The sequence below is a fragment of the Heterodontus francisci genome, chromosome 3 (genome assembly GCF_036365525.1).
Source record: "Heterodontus francisci isolate sHetFra1 chromosome 3, sHetFra1.hap1, whole genome shotgun sequence".
NCBI classification, from domain to species: Eukaryota; Metazoa; Chordata; class Chondrichthyes; order Heterodontiformes; family Heterodontidae; genus Heterodontus; species Heterodontus francisci.
This window is the reverse complement of record NC_090373.1, coordinates 205,081,413-205,108,299: the sequence shown is the minus strand read 5'-3', so window position 1 is coordinate 205,108,299 and position 26,887 is coordinate 205,081,413. Positions and strand designations below refer to the sequence as shown.

Here is a 26,887-nt window from a genome sequence, read left to right as displayed (position 1 = left end):
GGGACTGCCTTAGTGCTAAGGGATCAGATGGGGAAGAATTTGTTCAGTGTGTCCAGGATAGTTTTCTGAAGCAGTATGTGGATGGCCCTACTAGAGAAGGGGCTACACTCGACCTCCTCTTAGGAAATGAGGCTGGGCAGGTGGTTGCTGTGTCAGTGGGGGAGCACTTAGGGACCAGTGACCATAATAACTCTATCAGCTTCAAGATAGTTATGGAAAAGGATAGGACTGGTCCTCAGGTTGAAGTCCGAAATTGGGGAAGGCTAATTTCGATGGCATCAGACAGGAACTCTCAAAAGTTGAATAGGAGAAGCTGTTTACAGGTAAAGGGACGTCTGGCAAGTGGGAGACTTTTAAAAGTGAGACAGGAAGAGTTCAGGGCCAGCATGTTCCTGTTAGATGGAAGGGCAAGGCTGGCAAGTTTAGGGAACTTTGGTTGACGAGGGATATTGAAGGTCTGGTCAGGACAAAGCAGGAGGCAAATGTCAGGTATAGGCAGCTGGGATCAGGCGAGCCCCTCAAGGAGTATAGGGGATGTAGGAATACACTTAAGAAGGAAATTAGGAGGGCGAAAAGGAGCCATGAGATTTCCCTGACAGATAAGATAAAGGAGAATCCTAAAAGATTCTGTAAGTATATTAAGAGTAAAAGGGTAGCTATGGAGAGAGTAGGTCCCCTTAAGGATCAGTGTGGCAAACTATGTGTGCAGCCACGGGAAATGGGCGAGGTCTTAAATGAATATTTCTCGTCAGTATTTACCGTGGAGAAGGTCCTGGAAGCTGGTGAGTTCAAGGGACAGAACAGCAATTACCTGGAACATATCAACATTACAAAGGAGGTGGTGTTGGAGGTTTTGAAGCGCATTAAGGTGGATAAATCCCCAGGGCCTGACCAGGTATATCCTTGGATGCTATGGGAAGAAAGGGAGGAGATTGCTAGGGCCCTGGCAGAGGGTTTTGTATCATCGTTAGCCACAGGTGAGGTACCGGAAGACTGGAGGATAGCTAATGTTGTGCCTTTATTTAAGAAGGGCAGCAGGGATAAGCCAGGGAACTACAGGCCGGTGAGCCTTACATCAGTGGTGGGAAAGTTATTGGTAGGGATTCTAAGAGACAGGATTTATATGCATTTGGAAAGGCATGGTCTGATTCGGGATAGTCAACATGGCTTTGTGCGTGGGAAATCATGTCTCACGAATTTGATTGAGTTTTTTGAGGAGGTGACCAAGAGGATTGACGAGTGCAGGGCGATGGACGTTGTCTACACGGACTTTAGCAAGGCTTTTGACAAGGTCCCGCATGGTAGGCTGGTCCAGAAGGTTCGAACACATGGGATCCAGAGTGAGCGAGCAAATTGGATACAGAATTGGCTTGGTGATAGGAGGCAGAGGGTGGTAGTGGAGGGTTGTTTTTCACATTGGAGGCCAGTGACCAGTGGTGTGCTGCAGGGATCGGTGCTGGGCCCTCTGTTGTTTGTCATATATATTAATGACTTGGATGTGAATGAAGGGGGCATGATTAGTAAGTTTGCAGATGAATGAAAAATTGGTGGTATAGTGGACAATGAAGAAGGTTGTCTAAGGTTACAACAGGATATAGATCAACTGGGAAAGTGGGCAAGGGATTGGCAAATGGAATTTAACACGGACAAGTGTGAAGTGATGCATTTTGGGAAGTTAAACCAGGGCAGGACATATACAGTTAATGGCAGGGCCTTGGGGAGTGTTCGTGAGCAGAGAGACCTTGGGGTGCAAGTACATAATTCCCTGAAAGTGGCAACACAGGCAGACAGGGTGGTGAAGAAGGAGTATGGCATGCTTGCCTTCATCGGCCAAGGCATTGAGTACAAGAGTTGGGAGGTCATGTTACAGTTGTACATAACGTTGGTTAGGCCGCATTTGGAGTACTGTGTGCAGTTCTGGTTGCCGCACTACAAGAAAGATGTGATTAAGCTAGAGAGGGTGCAGAAAAGATTCACAAGGATGTTGCCTGGTTTGGAGGGCTTGAGTTATAAAGAGAGATTGGATAGGCTGGGTCTGTTTTCCCTGGAGCGAAGGAGGCTGAGAGGGGACATGATAGAGGTATATAAAATTATGAGAGACATAGATAGGGTAGTTAGCCAGAGTCTGTTTCCCATGGTAGGGGTGACTAAAACTAGAGGGCATAGATTTAAGGTGAGAGGGAGGAGGTTTAAAGGGGATCAAAGGGGTGAATTTTTCACACAAAGAATACTGCGTATCTGAAATGAGCTGCCTGAGGAGGTGGTGGAGGCAGGAACATTAAGAGGCATTTGACTCTTGGTGTCATGGTCCTGTAGTTTTTTTCTCCGGGGCAATATGTGGTGTGTCTTTAAGGCTGGAAAAGGAGCCGTACAGCTTTAGGAGCCAGCAAGCCTTAGGAGTTAGAGAAAAAGCATTTTGATTGCCTTTGGATACAACCATATGGAGAGGGAAACAACCAGCTTCAGAGAATGCTGGTTACACGGCAACAGTCATTCAGGGACCCAGGACCGGATAGACAATGGTACAATTCAATTTTGAACTGGCTTTTTAGTTGAAGACAGTCTGTTCTAACAGAGAACATAGACAGACAGCTGGTGAACATAGACAGACACCTGAAGGAAGAGCTCTCTGCCAATTAAACTAAGGAAAGACTCTAATTTTTTCTATTTTAAATGCTGTTTTTATCTTCATAGTGTTTAAGAATTTAGTTTTTCTAATTAAACAGTTACTTTGTTGATTTAAAGACACCTGGTTTGGTTTGCCTCATTCAAGGGTTAATAGATGGTACAGTTTGTCTGGGTCTTTCTTTAATTTGGAAAGGTTAAAATGATATGTTAGGCGATCTGTGGAGGGACGGGATTGAATTAACAGTGCGTTTCTCCCACCACAATCAGAATCGTATATTTTGATTGGGGGCTTTGACCGGAGCGGTCAGTTGTAACACTATGCCACTAAGTATATATTGCCTCACCCTATTCCTTCTGCTAAAATGCAGCATCTCAAACTTGTCTTTATTAAATACCATCTGCCACCTCTCTGCCCATTCTGCTAGTCTATCTATGTCCTGTTGCAGACGGTTCATGTCATCCTCACTGTTTTCCGCAATTCCAAATTTGGGGTCATTAGCAAATTTTGAGATTCTACTCTGTATTCCAAGATACAAGTCATTTACAAATTGCAAAAAAAGCAGTGGTCCCAGCACTGACCCTTGAGGAACACCACTGTCTACCATCCTCCAGTCTGAAAAGCAACCATTTCTACGGTTTACTGTTTTCAGTCTTGACACCAATTTTTTATGCAATTGGACGCTGACCCTCCTATTCCATGGGCCTCAATTTTATTAACCAGCCTTTTATGTGGTACCTTATCAAATGCTTCCTTAAAATCCATATGAACAACATCCACCACATTCCTTTTATCAAACGTCTCTGTTACTTAATTACAAAATTCAATTAGATTAGTCAAGCATGATCTGCCTTTACAAATTCATGCTGGCTTTCATTACTTCACTCAAAACTCTCTAAGTGTCCATTGATATTTTCCCTGATTGTTGTTTCTAAAACCTTACCCACCACTGATGCTAAACTAACTGGCCTGTAGTTGCTAGGATTTCCTTAGTGAACACTGATGCAAAGTAGTCATTAAGTATATTAGCCATCGCCTGCACCTCGAAGCATGTATTACCCTCTCTGTTCCTAATAGGCCCCACTCTTCCTCTTATTACTTGCTTACTATTTACATGCTGGTAGAAGATCTTTGGGTTCCCTTTTATGTTGACTGCCATTGTATTTTTATATTCTCTCTTTGCCAATCTTATTTTCCTCCTCACCTCCCCTCTCAACTTATTATATATGGTCTGCTTCTCACTTGATGAGTTCAAAGGACATACATCGTACACCCTCTTTTTTGTTTCATCATCATCGGAACATAGGAAGAGGAGTAGGCCATTCAGCCTGTCGAGCCTGCTCCGCCATTTAATTAGATATTGGCTGATCATCTATCTCAACACCACTTTCCCGCACTATCTCCATATCCCTGATGTCATGTGTCTCCAGAAATCTATCAATTTCTGTCTCGAGCATGCTCAGTGATTGAGCTTCCACAGCACTCAGGGGCAAAGAATTCTAAAGATTCACCACCCTCTGAGTGAAGAAATTCCTCCTCATCTCAGTCTTAAATAGCCCACCCCTTATTCTGAGACTGTGTACCCTGTTTCTCGACTCACCAACCAGGGGAAACATCCTATTCACATCCACCCTGCCACGCCTGTAGGAATTTTGTAAGTTTCAATGAGATCACCTCTTATTTTTCGAAATTCTAGAGAATACAAGCCCAGTTTCCTCAATCTCTCCTCTTAAGACAATCCTGCAAACCCAGGGATTAGTCTGGTGAACCTCCATTGCACACCCTCTATGGCAAGTATATATTGCCTTCGATCAGGAGACCAAAACTGCACACAATAATCCAGATGAGGTCTCACCAAGGCTCTATACAATTGCAGCATGACGTCTTTACTCCTGTACTCAACTCCCCTTGCAATGAAGCCAACAAACTATTTGCTTTCCTAATTACTTGCTGCACCTGCATGCTACCTTTTAGTGGCTCATGAACAAGGACATCCAGGTCCCTTTGGACATCAACACTTCCCAACCTCTCACCATTTAAGAAATATTCTGTTTTTCTGTTTGTTCTACCAAGGTGGATAACTTCACACTTATTCACATTATATTCCATCTGCCATATTCTTGCCCATCCACTCAGCTTGTCCAAGTCTCCTTGAAGCCTCCTTGCATCTTCCTCACAACTCACATTCCCACCTAGTATTGTGTCATCAGCAGATTTGGAAATATTACATTTGGTCCCCACATCCAAATCATTTATACAGATTGTGAACAGCTGTGGCCCAAGCACTGGTCCTTGTGGTACCCCACTGGTAACAGCCTGCCATCCTGAGCATGACCTATTTATTCCTACTTTACGCTTTCTGTTTATTAACCAAATCAAAATCCATTGCAGTATATTACCTCAATCCCATGTGCTCTCATTTTGTTTGCTATCCTCCTGTGCAGCACTTTATCAAAAGCCTTCTGAAAATCCAAATTCACCACATCCACTGGTTCTCCTTTGTCTATGCTACAATTAACATCCTCCAAAAATTCCAACAGGTTTGTCAAACATGATTTGCCTTTCATAAATCCATGTTGACTCTGCCCAATTTTACCATTATTTTCCAAGTGTCCAGTTGTCACATCCTATATAATGGATTCTAACATTTTCTCTACTACTGATGTCAAACTAACAGGTCTGTAGTTCTCCATTCTCCCTCTCCCTCCCTTCTTAAATAGTGGGGTTACATTTGCTACTTTCCAGTCTGCAGGATCCTTTCCCAAATCTACAGAATTTTGAAAGATAACCACCAATGCATCCACTATGTCTATAGCCACCTCCTTCAATACTCTGGGATGTAGCTTATCTTGTCTGTGAGATTTACTAACTTTTCAAGTCCTAACTCTTCACTGATACTATTTTTTTTTTCAGTTCCTCAGTTTCACAAGTCCCTTGGCTATCTAGTATTTCTGGGAGATTTTCTGTATCTTCTTCTATGAAGACAGAAACAAAGTATTTGTTTAGTTTCTCCGCCACTTCCCTGTTCTCCATTATAAATGCTCCAATCTCCACCTGTAATGGGCCCACATTTGTCCTTGCTAATCTTTTCCTTTTCACATCCCTAAAGAAGCTTTTACAGTCTGCCTTTATGGTTCTCACTAGCTTGCATTCATATTCTCTTTTCCCTTTCTTTATCAGTTTCTTGGTCATCCTTTGCTAGATTCTAAATTGCTTCCAATCCTCAGGTTCACCACATTTTCTGGCAACCTTATAAGCCACTTCCTCTGATCTAATGAAATCTTTCACTTCTTTTGTTAACCACGGTTGATTTACCTTTCCCATTAGTTGCTTGTGCCTTAGAGGAATATATATCTGTTGTAGACCATGTTGTACGTCTTTAAGTTCTCGTCATTGCCTGTCTACCATCAAATCTTTTAGTGTATTTTCCCAATTCACATAGCCAACTTGTCCCTCACACCTTCATAGTTTCCCTTGTTCAGATTTAAGACCCTAGTTTCAGAATGATTTATATCACACTCAAACTTAATGTGTAATTCTATCATATTATCATCACAATTTCCCAAAGGCTCCTTTACAGCAAGGTTATTAATTAGTCCTTTCTCATTACATAATACTAAATCAAAATAGCCCGATCTCTAGTTGGTTCTTCAATGTACTGCTCCAGGAACCCATCTCATACACACTACAGGAATTCATCTCCACAGCATTAGTGCTAATTAGGTTTATCTCTCTATCTCTCTCGTCAATCAAGGAGCCCTGTTCTTGGTTTCCCTACCCTTGTTGGAATACTCCTTGCCTGTACCTGAAGCATCTCTTCCTTAAAGATAACCCATTGTTTTGATCCAGCTCTTCCTGTCAGTCTTTGGTTCCATTCTATCCTGGCTAGATTTCCTCATTGTGTTGAAATTAGCCTTCTTCCAATCTAGACATTCTACCTTATTTTGTTCCTTGCTTTACTGCATTACTAATCTACACCTTATGATATGATGATCACTTTTACCCAAGTGCTCTCCCACAGCCTAAGCCTTCTGCCTGAAACCATGAAAGCCAAAGCCCTGATCAGCGGAGGGGGAGGAGGTTACCTGTCTGTTCCCCTCCATCGAGTCCACCTGGAGTCAGACCTAGTCTCAGGCCAATTAATTGAAATTCCTGTTTCAGTTAAGAGTTGTTAGGTTTCTTGCATTTTTAAACAGGGGTATACTAACACTCTAAGAGCAACTGTAGTTTGTTAATTATGTAGCTAGCTTGAAATTCCTGTTTCAGTTAAGAGGTAATTTAGATTTTTAGCAGTTTTAAACAGGGGTATACTAACACTCTGAGAACAACTGTAGCTAGTTAATTAGGTAGCTAGCTTAAACTGGTTTCTGAGCTGTTGAAGAGCTGACACAGAATTGTTTTTAGAGTATAAATTCAGGTGACTCTCAGTGCTGCTTGTCTGCATTGAGTGCTGCTGGAGGGCACAGCGTGTGAAGCAGTGAGTTTGGTAAATGAGGGAGTTTGGTAAGGAGGGGAACTATAAATGAAGAAGAAAATAAATTTGAATGCACAGATTATAAAGTGAGAGTTTGGTGCTCGAGGGAAGGGTTCCTTTCTTTCTTCCACATTTTTTCAGCCTCGAGTAGCTGCCTCTCTCTTTGGTACAGGGAAAGAAGTTGATTGCTGAGTAACTGGTAAGTTATTTTACTTCCCATTGTAATAAAATTTTAAAGTTACATTATGGCAGGTTAGCTTGGCCAAGTGGAATGTACATCTTGCGCTATGTGGGAAGCCATGGATGCACCACATCTGCAGGAAGTGTCACCGGCTGCAGAAGCTTGAGCTCCATATTTTGGAACTCAAACTGTGGCTGGAGTCACTTTTGTGAATCCGCGAGGCAGAGGACTATGTGGATAGCACATTTAGGGAGGTGGTCAGACTGCAGGTTAGGAGCATGCAGGCAGAGAGGGAATGGGTGACTGCCAGCCAGTCTAAGAGAACCAGGCAGGCAGTGCAGGAGTCCCCTGAGTCTATCTTGCTTGCTAATTGGTTTTCCATTTTGGATTATGGTCAGAGCTGTGGTTCCTCGGGGGAGTGCAGCCAGAGCAAAGTCCATGGCACCACGGGTGGCTCAGCTGCAGAGGAAGGGAGGAAGAAGAGTGCAAGAGCAATAGCGATAGGGAATTCGATAGTCAGGGGATCAGGCAGGTGCTTCTGCGGTAGTAAATGTGACTCTAGGATGGTGTGTTGCCTCCCTGGTGCCAGGGTGAAGGAGAGGCTACATGACATCCTTCTGGGGGAGGGTGAATAGCCAGAGGTCGTGGTCCACATTGATACCAATGACATAGTTAGGAAGAGGAATGAGGTCCTGAAAGCAGATTTTAGGGAGTTAGAAAGGAAATTAAAAAGCAGGACCTCCAAAACAGTAATCTCAGAATTACACTCAGTGCCACGTGCTAGTGAGCATAGGAATAGGAGGACGGATTGATTGATCGATTGGCTGGAGAATTGGTGGAGAAGGGAGGGAATCAGATTTCTGGGGCATTGGGACTGGTTCTGGGGCAAGTGGGACCTGTACAAGATGGACGGGCTACACCTTAACAGGACCGGAACTAACATCCTCGTAGGGAGACTTGCTAGTGCTGTTGGGGAGGGTTTAAACTAGCTTGTCAGGGGAATGCGAATCTGAGGGATAGCTCAAATTGGAAGGAAGTAAAACTGGTAACAGGAGGTAGAAAAATAACAAGTGACATTAGAAGACAGGCGAAACAAAGGCAAGCATTAACTAGGCTTAGAATGCAGAATGACAAGAAGACAAGTTTAAGGTCACTCTACCTGAATGCACACAGCATTTGCAACAAGGTAGATGATTTAAAGGCTCAAATAGAGGTAAATTGGTATGATCTAATTGCCATAACGGAAATGTGGCTAAAGGGTGACCAAGACTGGGAACTGAATATTCAAGGATATTCGACATTTAGGAAGGACAGGCAAAAAGGAAAAGAAGGTGGTGTTGCACTGATAATAAGGGATGGGATCAGTAGATTAGTAAGGGAGGATCTCAGATCAGAAGAACAAAATATGGAATCTGTTTGGGTGGTGCTAAGAAACAGCAAGGGGCAGGAAACATTGGTAGGAGTTGTTTATAAGTCACCAAACAGTACTGGTAGTGAGGGGCATGGCATTAATTAGGAGTTTACAGAAGCATGTAGCATGGGTAATACAGTAATCATGGGTGACTTCAATCTGAATATAGACTGGGTAAACCTAAGAGCACTAATGCTGTGGAGGACGAGATTCTGGAGTGCATTAGGAATGGTTTTCTAGAGCAGTATGTTGGGGAACTGACTAGAGAACAAGCTATTTTAGATCTAGTATTATGTAATGAGAAAGAGCTAATTAATAATCCTGTTGTAAAAGAACCTTTGGGGATGAGTGACCATAATATGATAGAATTTTACATTATATTTGAAAGTGAGGTAGTTCGATCTGATGCCAGGGTGTTCAGTTTGAACAAAGAAAATGATGAAGGTATGAGGGGCAAATTGGCTGAGGTGTATTGGGAAAATACATTCAAAGGTATGACAGTACATACGCAATGGATAGTCTCTAAAGAAATATTACACAGTTTACAGCAACTATACATTCCTTCAAGGCACAAAAACCCCAAAAGTAAAAGCAGTTAAAAGTGGATAACAAAGGAAGTTAACAATTCTATAAGATTAAAAGAAAAGGGCTATAAAGTTGCCAGAAATAACAGTAAACCTGAGGATAGGGAGGATTTTAGAATACCACAAAGGAGGACGAAAAAACTGATAAAGAAAGGGAGAATAGAATATGAATGTAAGCTAGCACAAAATATAAAAACAGACTGTAAAAGTTTCTACATTACAGGCAGAGTCAGGAGAATTTATAATGGGGAATAGAGAAATGGCAAAGAAGCTAAATGATTACTTTGTGTCTGTCTTCACTGAGGAAAAAACAAGAAATCTCCCAGAGTTAGAGATCCAAGGGTTTAGGAGGGGCAAGAATGGCAACTCAACATCCCTGGATATAGAATTTTCAGGCAGGATAGAGAGGGAAATAAAGGAGGGGTGTAGCATTATTAGTTAAGGAATCAATAACAGCTTTGAGGAGGGATGATATGCTAAATGAATCATCAAATGAGGCCATATAGGTTGAGCTCAGAAATAAAAAAGGGGCAGCCATACTACTAGGAGTGTACTATAGACCCCCAAATAGTGAGAGGGAGGTAGAAGAACAAATATGTCAGAAAATTTATGAGTGCAAAAACTATAGGGTAATAATAGTTGGGGATTTCAACTACCTCAGTATCAACGAGGATACAAACAGTGTGAAAGGACAAAATTCTGGAACTGCGTTCAAGGGAACTTTTATACCAGCATCTAACAAGCCCAACGAGAGGGGGCACAATTTTAGATTTAGTCTTCAGTAATGAAGCTGGGCAAGTGGAGGACCTAACAGTGGGTGACCATTTTGGAGACAGTGACCATAATACAGTAAGTTTCAGCATAATCATGGAAAAGGACAAAAATAAAACAGGAGTAAGAGTTCTAAATTGAGGGAAGGCGAATTTTAAGAAGCTGAGAGGTGACCTGCGAAAGGGTAAGTTAAAATAGAAAAAGAAAGCTTATGACGATCATAAAAATCTTAATACTTTAGAAAGCCTGAAGGAGTATAGAAAGTGCAGCGGTGAAGTAAAAAATGAAATTAGAAAAGCAAAGAGAGGACATGAAAAGTTATTGGCAGGTAAGATCAAGGAAAACCCAAAGATGTTTTATCAGTACATTAAGAGCAAGAGGGTAACTAAGGAATGGATAGGGCCTATCAGAGATGTACAAGGGAACTTGTGCATGGATGCAGAAGGGTTCTTAATGAGTTTTTTGTCTCTGTCTTTACAAAGGAGAAGATTGATGTGGACATTGTAGCTAAAGAGGAGGAGTGTGAAATATTAGATACGATAAGCATAGTGAGAGAGGAAGTACGAGAGGATCTGACATCCTTGACAGTGGATAAATCGCAGATTGTTAAAGGAAGCCAGGGAAGAAATAGCAGATGCGTTGAGGGTCATCTTCAAATCCTCACTAGATACAGGAGAGGTACCAGACGATTGGAGGTTTGTGAACGTTGTAGCATTGTTTAAAAAGGGTATGAGGGATAGGCCAAATAATTAGAGGCCGGTCAGTCTGACCTCGATGCTGGGTAAATTGTTAGAATCTATTCTGAGGGACAGCCTTTATCGCAAGAAGATTTGAGTACAGGAGGAGTGAAGTCTTGCTTCAATTGTACAGAACCTTGGTTAGACCGCACCTGGAGTACTGTGTGCAGTTTTGGTCCACTTACCTTAGGAAAGATATTACTGCCATAGAGTACAAAGAACAAAGAACAGTACAGCACAGGAACAGGCCATTCGGCCCTCCAAGCCTGCGCCGATCTTGATGCCTGCCTAAACTAACACCTTCTGCACTTCCGGGGCCCATATCCCTCTATTCCCTTCCTATTCATATGTTTGTCAAGATGTCTCTTAAACGTCACTATTGTATCTGCTTCCACCACCTCCCCCAGCAGCAAGTTCCAGGCACTCACCACCCTCTGTGTAAAAATACTTGCCTCGCACATCCCCTCTAAACTTTGCCCCTCGCACCTTAAACCTATGTCCCCTAGTAATTGACTCTTCCACCCTGGGAAAAAGCTTCTGACTATCCACTCTGTCCATGCCGCTCATAACTTTGTAAACCTCCATCATGTCACCCCTCCACCTCCGTCGTTCCAGTGAAAACAATCCGAGTTTTTCCAACCTCTCCTCATAGCTAATGCCCTCCAGACCAGGCAACATCCTGGTAAACCTCTTCTGTACCCTCTCCAAAGCCTCCACGTTTTTCTGGTAGTGTGGTGACCAGAATTGCACACAATATTCTAAGTGTGGCATAACTAAGGTTCTGTCCAGCTGCAACATGACTTGCCAATTTTTATACTCTATACCCCGACCGATGAAGGCAAGCATGCCGTATGCCTTCTTGACTACCTTATCCACCTGCGTTGCCACTTTCAGTGACCTGTGGACCTGTACGCCCAGATCTCTCTGCCTGTCAATACTTCTAAAGGTTCTGCCATTTACTGTATACTTCCCACCTGCATTGGACCTTCCAAAATGCATTACCTCACATTTGTCCGGATTAAACTCCATCTGCCATTTCTCCGCCCAAGTCTCCAACCGATCTACATCCTGCTGTATCCTCTGACAATCCTCATCATTATCCGCAACTCCACCAACCTTTGTGTCGTCCGCAAACTTACGAATCAGACCAGCTACATTTTCCTCCAAATCATTTATATATACTACAAACAGCAAAGGTCCCAGCACTGATCCTTGTGGAACACCACTAGTCACATCCCTCCATTCAGAAAAACACCCATCCACTGTTACCCTCTGTCTTCTGTGACTGAGCCAGTTCTGTATCCATCTTGCCAGCTCACCTCTGATCCCGTGTGACTTCACCTTTTGCACCAATCTGCCATGCGGGACCTTGTCAAAGGCTTTACTGAAGTCCATATAGACAACATCCACCGCCCTTCCCTCATCAATCATCTTCGTCACTTCCTCAAAAAACTCAATCAAATTAGTAAGACACGACCTCCCCTTCACAAAACCATGCTGTCTCTCGCTAATAAGTTCGTTTGTTTCCAAATGGGAGTAAATCCTGTCCCGAAGTATTCTTTCTAATAGTTTCCCTACCACTGACGTAAGGCTCACCGGCCTATAATTTCCTGGATTATCCTTACCACCCTTCTTAAACAAAGGAACAATATTGGCTATTCTCCAGTCCTCTGGGACCTCACCTGTAGCCAATGAGGATGCAAAGATTTCTGTCAAGGCCCCAGCAATTTCCTCCCTTGCCTCCCTCAGTATTCTAGGGTAGATCCCATCAGGCCCTAGGGACTTATCTACCTTAATGCTTTGCAAGACACCCAACACCTCATCCTTTTTGATATTGAGATGACTGAGACTATCTGCACTCCCTTCCCTAGGCTCATCATCCACCAAGTCCTTCTCCTTGGTGAATACTGATGCAAAGTACTCCTTTAGCACCTCACCCATTTCCTCTGGCTCCACGCATAGATTCCCAACTCTGTCCTTGAGTGGGCCAACCCTTTCCCTGGTTACCCTCTTGCTCTTTATATATGTGTAAAAAGCCTTGGGATTTTTCTTAATTCTGTTTGCCAATGACTTTTCATGACCCCTTTTAGCCCTCCTAACTCCTTGCTTAATTTCCTTCCTACTGTCTTTATATTCCTCAAGGGCTTCGGCTGTTCCTAGCCATCTAGCCCTTACAAATGCTTCCTTTTTCTTTTTGACGAGGCTCACAATATCCCGTGTTATCCAAGCTTCCCGAAACTTGCCAAACTTGTCTTTCTTCCTCACAGGAACATGCTGGTCCTGGATTCTAATCAGCTGACGTTTGAAAGACTCCCACGTCAGATGTTGATTTACCCTCAAATAGCCGCCCCCAATCTAAATTCTTCAGTTCCTGCCTAATGTTGTTAGAATTAGCCTTCCCCCAATTTAGCACCTTAACCCGAGGACTACTCTTATCCTTATCCACAAGTACCTTAAAACTTATGGAATTATGGTCACTGCTCCCGAAATGCTCCCCCACTGAAACTTCGACCACCTGGCCGGGCTCATTCCCCAATACCAGGTCCAGAATGGCTCCATCCCTAGTTGGACTATCTACATACTGTTTCAAGAAGCCCTCCTGGAAGCTCCAAATTCTGCTCCATCCAAGCCCCTAGCACTAAGTGAATCCCAGTCAATATTGGGAAAGTTAAAATCACCCACCACTCCAACCCTGTTACCTTTACATCTTTCCAAAATAGTAAATGCAACAAAGGTTCACCAGACTTGTTCCCGGGATGTCCTATGAATAGAGATTGGGGAAATTGGGCCTGTATTCTCTAGAGTTTTGAAGAATGAGAGGTGATTTCATTGAAACCTACAAAATACTTAAAGGGATAGACAGGGTAGATGCAGCTAAGATGTTTCACCTGGTTGGGGAGTTTAGAACCAGGGGACACAATTTCAAAATAAGGGGGAAGCTACTTAGAACAGAGATGACCGAGAGAAGGAGACATTTCTTTACTCAGAGAGTTGTGAATCTTTGGAATTCTCTACCCCAGAGGGCTGTGGAAGCTCAGTCATTGAGTATGTTTAAAGCAGAGATTGACAGATTTCTAAATACAAGTGACATAAGGGGACATGAGGATAGTGTGGGGGAAAAAGGTAATGAAGTGGAAGATCAGCCATGATCATATGAAATGGTGGGGCAGGCTTGATGGGCTAAATGGCCTCCTCCTGCTCCTATGTTCCTAAACCTTCTATGAACTGCTTCCAACGCATTCACATCCTTCCTTAAATAAGACGACCAATACTGTACACAGTACTCCAGATGTGGCCTCACCAATGCCCTGTATAACTGAATTATAACCTCCCTACTTTTGTATTCAATTCCCCTCGCAATAAACAATAACATTCGATGAGCTTTCCTAGTTACTTGCTGAACCTGCAACCTAGCCTTTTGTGATTCATGCACTGAGACACCCAGATCCCTCTGCATCTGACAGCTCTACAATCTCTCACCAGGAAGATAACATACTTCCCTAATCAGGACTGCTATGCCACCTCCCTTTTCCCCTTCTCTATCTTTTCTGAGCACTTTATATTGTTGTATATCAAGCGCCCAGTCCTTGCCAGTTTTAAGCCACATTTCCGTTATTGCCACTACATCATATCCCATTTGTGATTTGTGTTTGTAGCTCACCAATCTTGTTCACCACACGCTGGACGTTGGGGGAGGCAGTTGCGTAGTGGTGTTGTCATTGGACTAGTAACCCAGAGACCCAGGGTATTGCTCTGGGGACGTGGGTTTGAAACGCACCACGGCAGAAGATGGAATTTGAATTCAATTTATAAAAGACTGAAAGTAAAAGCTAGTTTAATGATGGCCATGAAACCATTGTCGACTGTCATAAAAACCCAGCTGGTTCACAAATGTCCTTTAGGGAAGGCAATAACACTGTCCTTACCTGGTCTAGTCGACAGGTGACTCTACATATTGAATCTTAAGTGCCCTCTAAAATGGCCTAGCAAGCTACTCAGTTGATCTAACCGCTATGAAGTCAATAAGGAATGAAACTGGACGGACCTTCCGGCATCGACCGAAGCACCGGAAACGACAACAGCAAACCCATTCTCAATGACCCTGGAGAGTCCTCCTTCCCAACATCGGGGGGCTTGTGCCAAAGTTGGGAGAGCTGTCAAGCAACAGCTTGACATCATCATGCTCACCGAATCATACCTTACAAAGTCCCAGACACCGCCATCGCCCTCCACGGGTATGTCCTGTCCCAGCAGCAGGACAAACCCAGCAGAGGTGGTGGCACAGTGGAATACAGTCGGGAAGGAGCTGCCCTGGGAGTCCTCAATATCGACCCCATAAAGTCTCATGGTATCAGGTCAAACAATGGCAAGGAAACCTCCTGCTGACAACCATCTACCAGCCCCCTTCAGCTGATGAATCAGTACTCCTCCATGTTGAACACCACTGGGAGGAAGCACAGAGAGTGGCAAGGGTGCAGAATGTACTCTGGGTAGGGGACTTCAATGTCCATCACCAAGAGTGCCATGGTAGCACCATTACTGACCGAGCTGGACGAGTCCTAAAGGACATAGCTGCTAGACTGGGTATGCGGCAGGTGGTGAGGGAACCAACAAGAGGGAAAAACATACTTGACCTTGTCCTCCCCAATCTGCCTGTCGCAGATGCATCTGTACATGACAGCATTGGTAGGAGTAAACATTGCACAGTCCATCTGGAGATGAAGTCCTGTCTTCACATTGAAGATACCCTCCATCATGTTGTGTGGCACGACCACCATGCTAAAAGGGATTAATTTCGAAAAGATCTAGCAACACAAAACTGAGCATCCATGAGGCACTGTAGGCCATCAACAGCAGCAGAATTGCACTCAACCACAATCTGTAACCTCATGGCCTGGCATATCCCCCACTCTACCATTACCATCAAGCCAGGGCATTAACCCTTGTTCAATAAAGAGCAGCACCACACATAGGTAAAAATGAGGTGTCAAACTGGTGAAGCTACAGCCCAGTACTATTTGCATGCTAAACAGCGGAAGCAGCATGCAACAGACAGAGTTAAACTATCCCGTCACCAACGGATCAGATTTAAGTGCTGCCATCCTGCCACATCCAGTCGGGAATGGTGGTGGACAATTAAACAACTAACAGAAGGAGCTGGCTCCACAAATATCCCCATCCTTAATGATGGGGGAGCCCAGCATATCAGTGCACAAGATAAGGCCGAAGCATTTGCAACAATCTTCACAAAGAAGTGCCGAGTTGATGATCTATCTCGGCCTCCTCCTGAAGTCCCCAGCATCACAGATGCCAGACTTCAGCCAATTCGAATCACTCCACGTGGTATCAAGAAACGACTGAAGGCACTGGATACTGCAAAGGCTATGGGCCCTGACAACATTCCGGCAATAGTACTGCAGACCTGTGCTCCAGAACTAGCCGCGCACCTAGCCAAGCTGTTTCAGTGCAGCTACAGCACTGGCATCTACCCTGCAATGTGGAAAATTGCTCAGTTATGTGCTGTACACAAAAAGCAGGACAAGTCCAACACGGCCAATTACCGCCCCATCAGTCATCTCAATCATCAGTAAAGTGATGGAAGGTGTCATCAACAGTGCCATCAAGCGGCACTTGCTTAGCAATAACCTGCTCAGTGACGCTCAGTTTGGGTTCCGCCAGGGCCACTCAGCTCCTGACCTCATTACAGCTTTGGTCCAAACATGGACAAAAGAGCTGAACTCAAGAGGTGAGGTGAAAGTGACTGACCATGACAACAACGAGCCCTAGCAAAGCTGGAATCAATGGGAATCAGGGGGGAAACTCTCCACTGGTTAGAGTCATACCTAGAGCAAAGGAAGGTGGTTTTGGTTGTCGGAGGTCAATCATCTCAGCTCCAGGACATCACTGCAGGAGTTCCTCAGGGTAGTGTCCTAGGCCCAACCATCTTCAGCTGCTTCATCTTCCTTCAATCATAAGTTCAGAAGTGGGAATGCTCAGCACCATTCGTGACTCCTCAGTCCGTGTAGAAATGCAGCAAGACTTAGATAACATCCCGCTTTGGGCTGATAAGTGTCAAGTAACATTCACGCCACACAAGTGCCAGGCAATGACCATCTCCAATAAGAGAGAATCTAACCATCTCCCCTTGACATTCAATGGCATTACGATTGCTGAATCCTCCACTATCGACGTTCTGGTGGTTACCATTAACCAGAAATGGAACTGGAGTAGCCATATAAATATCATGGCTGCAAGAGCAGGTCAGAGGCTAAGAATCCATGGCAAGTAACTCACCTCCTGACTCCCTGAAGTCTGTCCACTATCTACAAGGCACAAGTCAGGAGTGTGTTGGAATACTCTCCACTTGCCTGGATGGGTGCAGCTCCAACAACACTCAAGAAGCTCAACACCATACAGGACAAAGCAGCCCATTTGATTGGCACCCCATCCACAAACATTCACTCCCTCCACCACCGAAGCTGTGTGTACCATCTACAAGATGCACTGCAGCAACGCACCAAGGCTCCTTAGGCAGCACTTTCCAAACCCGCGACCTCTACCACCTAGAAGGACAAGGACAGCATTTGCATAGGAACACCACCACCTACAGGAGATCAGTAAGTACAATCAGTTTGGGTGGTGATAAGGAATAGTAGGGAAAAGTCACCAGTGGGAGTGGTTTACAGGCCCCCTAACAGTAACCATTATGTAGGACAAAGTATATGAGAAGAAATATTGGCTGTTTGTGATAAAGGGACTGCAGTAACAATGCGTGATTTAAATCTACATATAGACTGAAAATATCAGATTGGCAATGGTAGCCTGGATGAGGAGTTCATAGAATGCTTTTGAGATAGTTTCTTAGAGCAGCACATCCTGAAAACAACCAGAGAGCAGGTTATATTGTACTCGGTATTGTGTAATATTGCTTAATTGCTTAATTAATGACCTCAGAGTAAAGGCACCTCGAGGTAGCAGCAACCACAATTTGACTGAATTTTACATCCAGTTTGAAATAGAGAAGAGTGAGTCTAAGACTAGTATTTTAAACTTAAATAGGAGCAACTATGTGGACATAAAAGCTGAGCTAGCTGAAGTGAACTGGGTTCCTAGGCTAGGAGATAGATCAATAGGGAAGCAGTGGCAGACATTCAAGGGGATATTTCAGAATACTCAGGATAAGGGATCAAGGGATATGGGGAGAAAGCGGGAACAGGGTAATGAATTAGACAATAAGCCATGAACTTTTTTGAATGACAGAGCAGGCCCGAAGGGCCGAATGGCCTACTTCTGCTCCTATTTTCTATGTTTCTATAAGTATATTGTATATTGTATAAGTATATAAGTCCTCGAGGCGGCCAACATCCCCAGCTTATACACACTACTGAGTCAGCGGCGCTTGAGATGGCTTGGCCATGTAAGCCGCATGGAAGATGGCAGGATCCCCAAGGACACATTGTACAGCGAGCTCACCACTGGTATCATCCCCACCAGCCGTCCATGTCTCCACTTTAAAGACATCTGCAAACGCGACATGAAGTCCTGTGACATTGATAACAAGTCGTGGGAGTCAGTTGCCAGCGATCGCCAGAGCTGGCGGGCAGCCATAAAGGTGGGGCTAAAGCGTGGAGAGTCAAAGAGACTTAGCAGTTGGCAGGAAAAAAGACAGAAGCGCAAGGGGAGAGCCAACTGTGTAACAGCCCCGACAACCAACTTTTTCTGCAGCACCTGTGGAAGAACCTGTCACTCTAGTATTGGCTTTTATAGCCACTCCAGGCGCTGCTCCACAAACCACTGTCCACCTCCAGGCGCTTACCCATTGTCTCCCGAGACAAGGAGGCCAAAGAAGAAGAAGAGAAAAAGAAGAAGATTGCTACTCTAAAGAAAAATTCTAAGGGGAAGACCCATCATCCATGGTTAACTGAAGAAGTTAAGGAAAGCATCAAACGTAAGGAAAAAGCATATAATTGCACAAAGACGAGTGGCAGGTCAGATGATTGGTCAGAATATTAAGAACGGTATCGAATGACTAACAGGTCAATCAGGAGAGAGAAATTAGAGTATGAGAGGAAGCTAGCTGGAAATGTAAATGCGTATAGGAAGAGTTTCTATAGGTATTTAAAAAGGAAAAGAGTAAGTAAAGTAAGTGTTGCTCCTTTAGAGAGTGAGAATGGGGAGTGAATTGTAGATAATAAGGAAATGGTAGATAAAACAAATAAATATTTTGCCTCTGTCTTCATTATAGAGGATACAAAAACATTCCAGTAATAGCTGTAAATCAAGAGGTGGAAGGAAGAGAGGAACTTGGTGAAATTACAATCACCAGGGAAGCAGTCCTGACCAAACTGATTGAGCTGCGGGCTGAGAAGTCCCTGGGTGCTGATAGGCTTCATCCGAGGGTCTTAAAAGAGGTGGCTAATGAGGTAGTAGATGCGTTGGTGTTAACTTTTCAAAATTTGCTTGATTCTGGAAAATAGAAAATATAACCCCTCTATTCAAGAAGTGGGGAAGGCAGAAAACAGGTAACTCGAGGCCAGATAGCTTGATGTCTGTCATGGGGAAGGCATTACAATCGATCATTAATGAGGCTAGAGCTGGGTTGATAGGTTAATTGGCCATTATAAATTGCCCCTAGTATAGGTAGGTGGTAGGGAAATATAGGGACAGGTGGGGATATGGTAGGAATATGGGATTAGTGTAGGATTAGTATAAATGGGTGGTTGATGGTCGGCACAGACTCGGTGGGCCGAAGGGCCTGTTTCAGTGCTGTATCTCTAAACTAAACTAAAACACTTAGAAAAACTCAAGGTAATCGGGAATAGTCAGCATGGTTTTGTGAAAGGGAGATCGTGTTTAACCAATTTATTGGCGTTCTTTGAAGGAGTAACATGTGCTGTGAATGAAGGGGAGTCCGTTAATGTATTAAACTAGGATTTCCAAAAGGCATTTGATAAGTTGCCACAATGGGCAATTTGGCAAAGTGGATCCAAAATTGGCTGAGTGGCAGGAGGCAGAGGGTGATGGTCGAGGAAAGTTTTTGCGATTGGAAGCCTGTGATCAGTGGTGTACCGCAAGGATCGGTGCTGGGACCCTTGCTGTTTGTTGTGTACATTAATGGTTTAGACGTGAATATAGGAGATCTGATCAGTGAGCTCGCAGATCACACAAAAATTGGTGGTGTAAATAGTGAGGAGGAAAGCCTTAGATTACAGGACGATATAGATGGGCTGGTAAGATAGGCAGAGCAGTGGCAAATGGAATTTAATCCTGACAAGTGTGAGGTGATGCATTTTGGGAGGACTAACAAGGCAAGAGAATATACAATGGATGGTAGGACCCTAGCAAGTACAGAGGGTCAGAGGGACCTTGGTGTACTTGTCCATAGATCACTGAAGGCAGCAGCACAGGTAGATAAAGTGGTTAGGAAGGCATATGGGGTACTTGCCTTTATTAGCCGAGGCATAGAATATAAGAGCAGGGAGGTTCATGATGGAGCTGTATAAAATGCTAGTTAGGCCACAGCTGGAGTACTGTGTGCAGTTCTGGTCACCACACTATAGGAAGGATGTGATTGCACTGCAGAGGGTGCAGAGGAGATTCACCAGGATGTTGCCTGGGCTGAGTATTTCAGCTATGAAGAGAGACTGGATAGGCTTGGGTTATTTTCCTTAGAGCAGAGAAGGCTGAGGTGGTACCTGATTGAAGGAGACAAAATTATGAGGAGCATTGATAGGGTAAATAGGAAGAAACTTTTTCCCTTAGCGGATGTGTCAATAACCAGGGGGCATAGATTAAAGGTAAGGGGCAGGAGGTTTAGAGGGGATCTGAGGAAACATTTTTCCACCCAGAGGGTGGTTGGAATCTGGAACACACTGTCTGAAGTGGTGATAGAGGTAGGAACCCTCACAACATTTAAGAAGTAATTAGATGAGCACTTGAAACGCCATAGCATACAAGGCTATGGGCCAAGTGCTGGAAAATGGGAATAGAATAGTTCGGTGCTTGGTGGCTGGCATAGACACGATGGGCTGAAGGGCCTGTTTCTGTGCTGTATAACTCTATGACTCGATAAAAGGTTATTGCGGAAAGTAGGAGCTCATAGTGTGACATATTCGCATGGATAGAAGATTGGCTGGCTGACAGAAAAAAGACAGTGTGCATAAATGGGTCCTTTTCTGATTGGCAGGATGTGACGAGTGGAGTCCCGCAGGGGTCTGTGCTGGTGCCTCAACTTTTTCCAATTTATATCAATGATTTAGACGTGGGGAGCAATGGCACAATAGCTAAATTTGCAGGCGACACAAAGATAGGTAGGAATGTATGTCATGAAGAGGACAGAAGGAGCTTGCAGACTGATATAGATAGGTTGAGTGAGTGGGCAAAAATCTGGAAGATGGAGTATAATGTGGGAAAATGTAAAGTTGTTCACTTTGGCTGGATAAATAAAAACGGAGAACGACTGAAGAACTCTGAGGTGCGGAGGGATCCAGGTGTTCCCAAACCGTTAGTATGCAGGTACAGCAAGCAATAAAGAAGGCTAAAGGAATGATATCCTTTATTATGAGAGGAATTGAAAATAAAAGTAAGGATGTTATGCTTCAGTTATACAGGGCATTGGTGAGATCACATCTCAAATCCTGGGCTGGATTTTACCGGCCCCTTGACACCGTGGGTCACGGCGCGAGGGCTAGTAAAATGCTGTAGGGAGAGGCCCGCCACAAACCGCGACTTTGAGAAGGGCCCGACGCATATTACCAGCAGCAGCGGGACCTCAGTGCAGCCCCCCTCCCCCCGCTGCACGGCGGCGGCACCACAATTTGGATACGGTAAAGAGTACTTGCCTTTGCTGATTATGCAGCCCACCGCCTCTCCATTGACACTTCCGGATTTTTCGCTGAATGGGCAGCCGTCACATGCCGTCCCGTTCACAATTTGAAAAGCCGGCACGTTCTCAGAGGCAGGTGTTGTCACCAGCGAAGGTAAGTTCTGTTATTCGGGGGTCTCACTCTGCATTACGGAACGGAGGAGGGAGGGGGATATACACGAGTCTAACGCTGCATTCCTAAAGGGAGGAGGGAGGGGGGATATTCAGGGGTCTCACTCCGCATTCTTAAAGGGAGGGGTTCTGGGATTACTGGGGTGAGGTACCGTGTACCATCCTTCTGTTAACAGTGTATGCTCTGTGTTTGTGAGGGGGCAATGGCACACTAAGCACCCTGTGTGTGGGCATGGTGCCAGAAAGGGCAGGAGCATTAAGGTTAAATGGCTGGTGGAGGCAATCGATCAAGCTGGTAGGATCTTGATGCGGTCATGCTGTGCCACTCTGAGTGTTGGCCAAGATGGGCAATGCCATGTCACGTCACATAGTTGAATCAGGAAAACAGCTGATGTACCTGTCAACACCAATTCCTGCCCTGTTAGGAACCTTCGAATACATGTAGGGTTCAACTTTATTTATCACATGGAAATAGGTATGGCTCATCCTACATTGTGTGATCCTCAGCACGTGAGAATCCGTATGCGCCAGAGGCAATACCAACAGGCAGGTGCGATCCACGTAGAGGCCCCTGGACGTGAGCAGCAGCCCCCAAGGGGAGCTCCGCATTACGTTTGCTGTGCATCTACAGGCCCCACATGACATGCCATCAGATGTCAGAGCACCAGTGTCAGAGGAGATTGCGCATATAGAGAGGGTGGTGACACGTCTCTGTGCCCTGCTCAAGGATGACCTGCAGCCCATGGGCTTCGGCGGACATCCCATGCCTTTGTTCCTCATAGTGGCAGCGGTTCCCAAGCCTGATGTCTCTGCAGCCTTTTAGGGGCCCACCAGAGACCTTTGTGGGGTCACAAAGTCAGCAGTGCACTGCTGCATCAGGGAGGTCACCAATGCCCTGCACCAGACGGCAAGTATGTCCGCTTCAGGATGGACTCTCACAGGCAGGCCCAGAGAGCCATAGGTTCTGGCACCATTGCCAGAGAACCATAGGTTGTAATGTTCACAGACTGCACTCATGTAAGGCAGATGAATTGAGGGCGCTGATTAGCACATGGCATTATGATATTATTGCTATCACAGAGACATGGTTGAGGGAAGGGCAGGACTGGCAGCTCAATATTCCAGGGTATAGAATCTTCAGGCATGACAGGGGAGAGGGTAAAAGAGGAGGTGGCATTGCACTGTTGATCAAGGTGTCAATTACTGCAGTAAGGAAGGGTGATATCTTAGAAGGTTCCTCAAATGAGGCCATATGGGTAGAACTTAAAAACAAGAAGGGGGCAATCACTTGACTGGGAGTGTACTACAGGCCTCCAAACAGTCGGGGAGAGATAGAGGATCAGATATGTAGGCAAATCTCAGAGGTGAAAAATAACAGGGTAATAATAGTAGGGGATTTCAACTTCCCCAATATCAACTGGGATAGTCTGAGTGCAAAAGGCTTAAAGGGGGCGGAATTCTTAAAATAATGCATACAGGAGAGCTTTTTGAGCCAGTACGTAGAAAGTCCTACAAGGGGCAGTACTGGACCTAATCCTAGGGAATGAAGCCAGACAAGTGGTAGAAGTATCAGTGGGGGAGCATTATAATGCTCCTGTAAAGCACCTTGGGACAATTTGTAACGTTAAAGGCACTATATAATACATTGTTGTTGCTGTTGCTAGTGATAAGGTCATAAGGTCATAAGATCATAAGGACTAGGAGCAGGAGTAGGCAATTCAGCCCCTCGAGCCTGCTCCACCATTCAGTACGATCATGGCTGATCTCATCTCAGCCTCAACTCCACTTTCCTGCCCGTTCTCCACAACCCTGCAACATTTTACTAATTAAAAATCTGTCTATCTCCTCCTTAAATTTACTCAATGTCCCGGCATCCACCGCAGAGGACATAGACAAGCTGGTGGAATAGGTGGCCATTCGCAGATGAAATTTAATGCAGAGAAATATGAAGTGATACATTTTGGAAAAAAGAATGAGGAGTGGCAAGATAAACTAAAAGCTGGTACAGGAACAGACAGACCTGGGGATAAATGCACACAAATCTTTGAAAGTGGCATGGCAAATTGAGAATGTAGTTAAAAAGGGATTATGGGATTCTGGGTTTTATAAATAGGGGCATAAGAGTACAAAAGTAGGAGAATGGTAGGGAATATGGGATTAATGTAGGAGGAGATGTGGTAGGGAATATGGGATTAATGTAGGATTAGTATAAATGGGTGGTTGATGGTCAGCACAGACTCAGTGGGCAGAAGGGCCTGTTTCAGTGCTGTATCTCTCTACTCTATGACTCTCTAAAAGCAAAAAAGTTCTGATGAACTTTTATAAAACACTGGTTCAGCCTCAAATGGAGTATTGTGTCCAGTTCCGGGCACTACACTTTAGGAAGGATGTGAAGGCTTCAGAGAGGCTGCAGAAAAGATTTATGAGAATGGTTCCAGGAATAAGAGACTTCAATTATGAGGATAGATTGGAAAAGGTAGGATTATTCACCTTGGAGAAGAGAAGATTAAGAGGAGATTTGATAGAGGTGTTCAAAATCATGAATAGATAGAGAGAAATTGTTTCCTTTGGTGGGGTGGTTGAGAACCAGAGGATATAGATGCAAGGTGATTGGCAAAAGAAACAAAGGCGACATAAGAAAAAGTTTTTTATGCAGTAAGTGGTTAGGATCACAAATGCACTGCCTGAGCGGATCATACAGGTAGATTTTCCAAAGGGAATTGGATAATTATCGGATGAGAAAAAAATGCAGGGTTTTGAGGAAAAGGCAGTTAAGTGTGAATGGCAGAACTGATCTTGCAGAGAGCAGGCAGGCATACGATGAGTCCAATGACCTCCTTCTGTTCTAACGATTCTATGGGCCAATCAAGTTCACTGCAAATGGACAAGTCCACTGTGGGCCAATCAGCTTTCTAAGAATGCACAGTGGGCCAATCAGCTGTCTACAAACACAGTGGGCCAATAAGCTGTCTACAAAAACACAGTGGGCTAATCAGCTGTCTACAAGTACACAGTGGGTCAACCAGCTTTCTACAAATACACAGTGGGCCAATCAGCTTTCTACAAATACACAGTGGACCAATCCGCTTTCTACAAATACACAGCGGCCCAATCATCTTTCTACAAATACACAGCAGCCCAATCAGCTGTCTAAAATTACACAGTCGACAAATCAGCTTTCTACAAATACACAAAGGAACACTCAGCTGTCCACAAATACACAGTGGACCAATTAGCTTCCTACAAATACACAGTCGACCAATTAGATTTCTACAAATACTCATTGGACCCATCAGCTGTCTACAAATACACAGTCGACTAATCAGCTGTCTACAAATACACAGTCGACTAATTAGCTGTCTACAAATACACAGTGGACCAATCATCTTCTTCTTTGGCCTCCTTGTCTTGAGAGACAATGGGTAAGCACCTGGAGGTGGTCAGTGGTGTGTGGAGCAGCGCCTGGAGTGGCTATAAAGGCCAATTCTAGAGTGACAGGCTCTTCCACAGGTGCTGCAGATACAATTTGCTGTCGGGATTGTTACACAGTTGGCTCTCCCCTTGCGCTTCTGTCTTTTTTCCTGCCAACTGCTAAGTCTCTTTGACTCGCCATACTTTAGCCCCACCTTTATGGCTGTCCGCCACCTCTGGCGATCGCTGGCAACTGACTCCCACGACTTGTGATCAATGTCACAGGGCTTCATGTCGCGTTTGCAGACATCTTTAAAGCGGAGACATGGACGGCCGGTGGGTCTGACACCAGTGACGAGCTCGCTGTACAATGTGACCTTGGGGATCCTGCCATCTTCCATGCGGCTCACATGGCCAAGCCATCTCAAGTGCCGCTGGCTCAGTAGGGTGTATATGCTGGGGATGTTGGCTGCCTCGAGGACTTCTGTGTTGGAGATACGGTCCTGCCACCTGATGCCAATCAGCTGTCTACAGCTACACAGTGGACCAATCAGCTTTCTGCAAATATACAGTGGCCCAATCAGCTGTCTAAAAATACACAGTCGACGAATCAGCTTGCTCCAAACATACAGTGGATCAATCAGCTGTCTACAAGTTCACGGACGACCAATCAACTTTCTACAAATAAACAGTGGACCAATCAGCTGTCTACAAATACACAGTGGGTCAATATATACTGTCACTCAAATAATAAAATTATTTTTTTTCTGAAATTCTGACTCCATTCCATCCCTTTTATAATTCCAGTCCAAAGCTCCAATACTTACAACAGAGAATGGATGGATCTATTGGATGCCAGTGCCTCTGCCAGCTGTTTAACTCGGTTGAGGTTACTGACTACTCCGAGGTTGAGGTTAAGCTGAGCCAGGGACTGACAATCCGCCACATGCCGGCTGATACGGTGGAAATCGCGGTCTGAGATCTGACAGCCCCTCAGAGACAGCAGCCGCACCGAGTTCGCCTTCAGAGAATCACAGATATCTTTCACCTCCGCCGAGGAGAGCGTCTCTCCGGAGATCTGGATGGATCCGGACAACATCGCCCTCCGCCCGGAGCCAGTGCAGTGTTTCTTTCCGCACCGCAATCAGCTGCCCGTTACTATGGACACAGCGTCTCCAGGTGGCAAATTCATTCCCGCCTCCCTTCCCCAAACAAACAAACACAATTGCAGCACTCTTGTATTTTGTTTGCAATCGAAGTCAAATGTAACGCAGTTGCATTTGAATTTCAAACCTTTGTTTTGCCTATTTTTAGTCTGTTGGATTTGGTTTTCAACACCGTTTGGACACTGTGCAAACAGCAGAGCAATCGTCACGGTGACTGTAATCCTCCGCAGAAAACTCGATCATCTCAGCCAGCGCAGAAAGGAATTCGTGCGTTAACAAAATAGCTGGATTGCTCTCACTTGTTTTTGATGGTTCTTGTCTCCTCTCAAACATTTGGCAGACTGTTTTGTTATGATACACGTTATTAACCAAACTGATAATAAAGAAGCTTTCTTGAATTTGCTATGAGTAATGTATGTAATGTGACCATTTTATTCATTACTTTAAAATATATTTAAGATTTTCAAGATAGAAAATATAGCAAAAACCAAAACAACCAACAACACTGAAGCCCCAAACATCTTCAGGCT

At 44.5% G+C, this 26,887-nt stretch overlaps 1 protein-coding gene across 1 annotated transcript in view; it reads right to left on the bottom strand.

Moving 5' to 3' along the window:
- The window catches only part of lrrc73 (leucine rich repeat containing 73), a 550,518-nt gene extending 524,197 nt beyond the window's left edge, over positions 1-26,321 (bottom strand). Inside the window, exon 1 of the mRNA XM_068028166.1 lies at positions 26,019-26,321. Within this exon, the coding sequence (XP_067884267.1) occupies positions 26,019-26,290 (272 nt within the window). The 5' untranslated portion in view covers positions 26,291-26,321. The remainder of the gene's footprint in view (positions 1-26,018) is intronic.
- Positions 26,322-26,887: the final 566 nt, after the last annotated feature.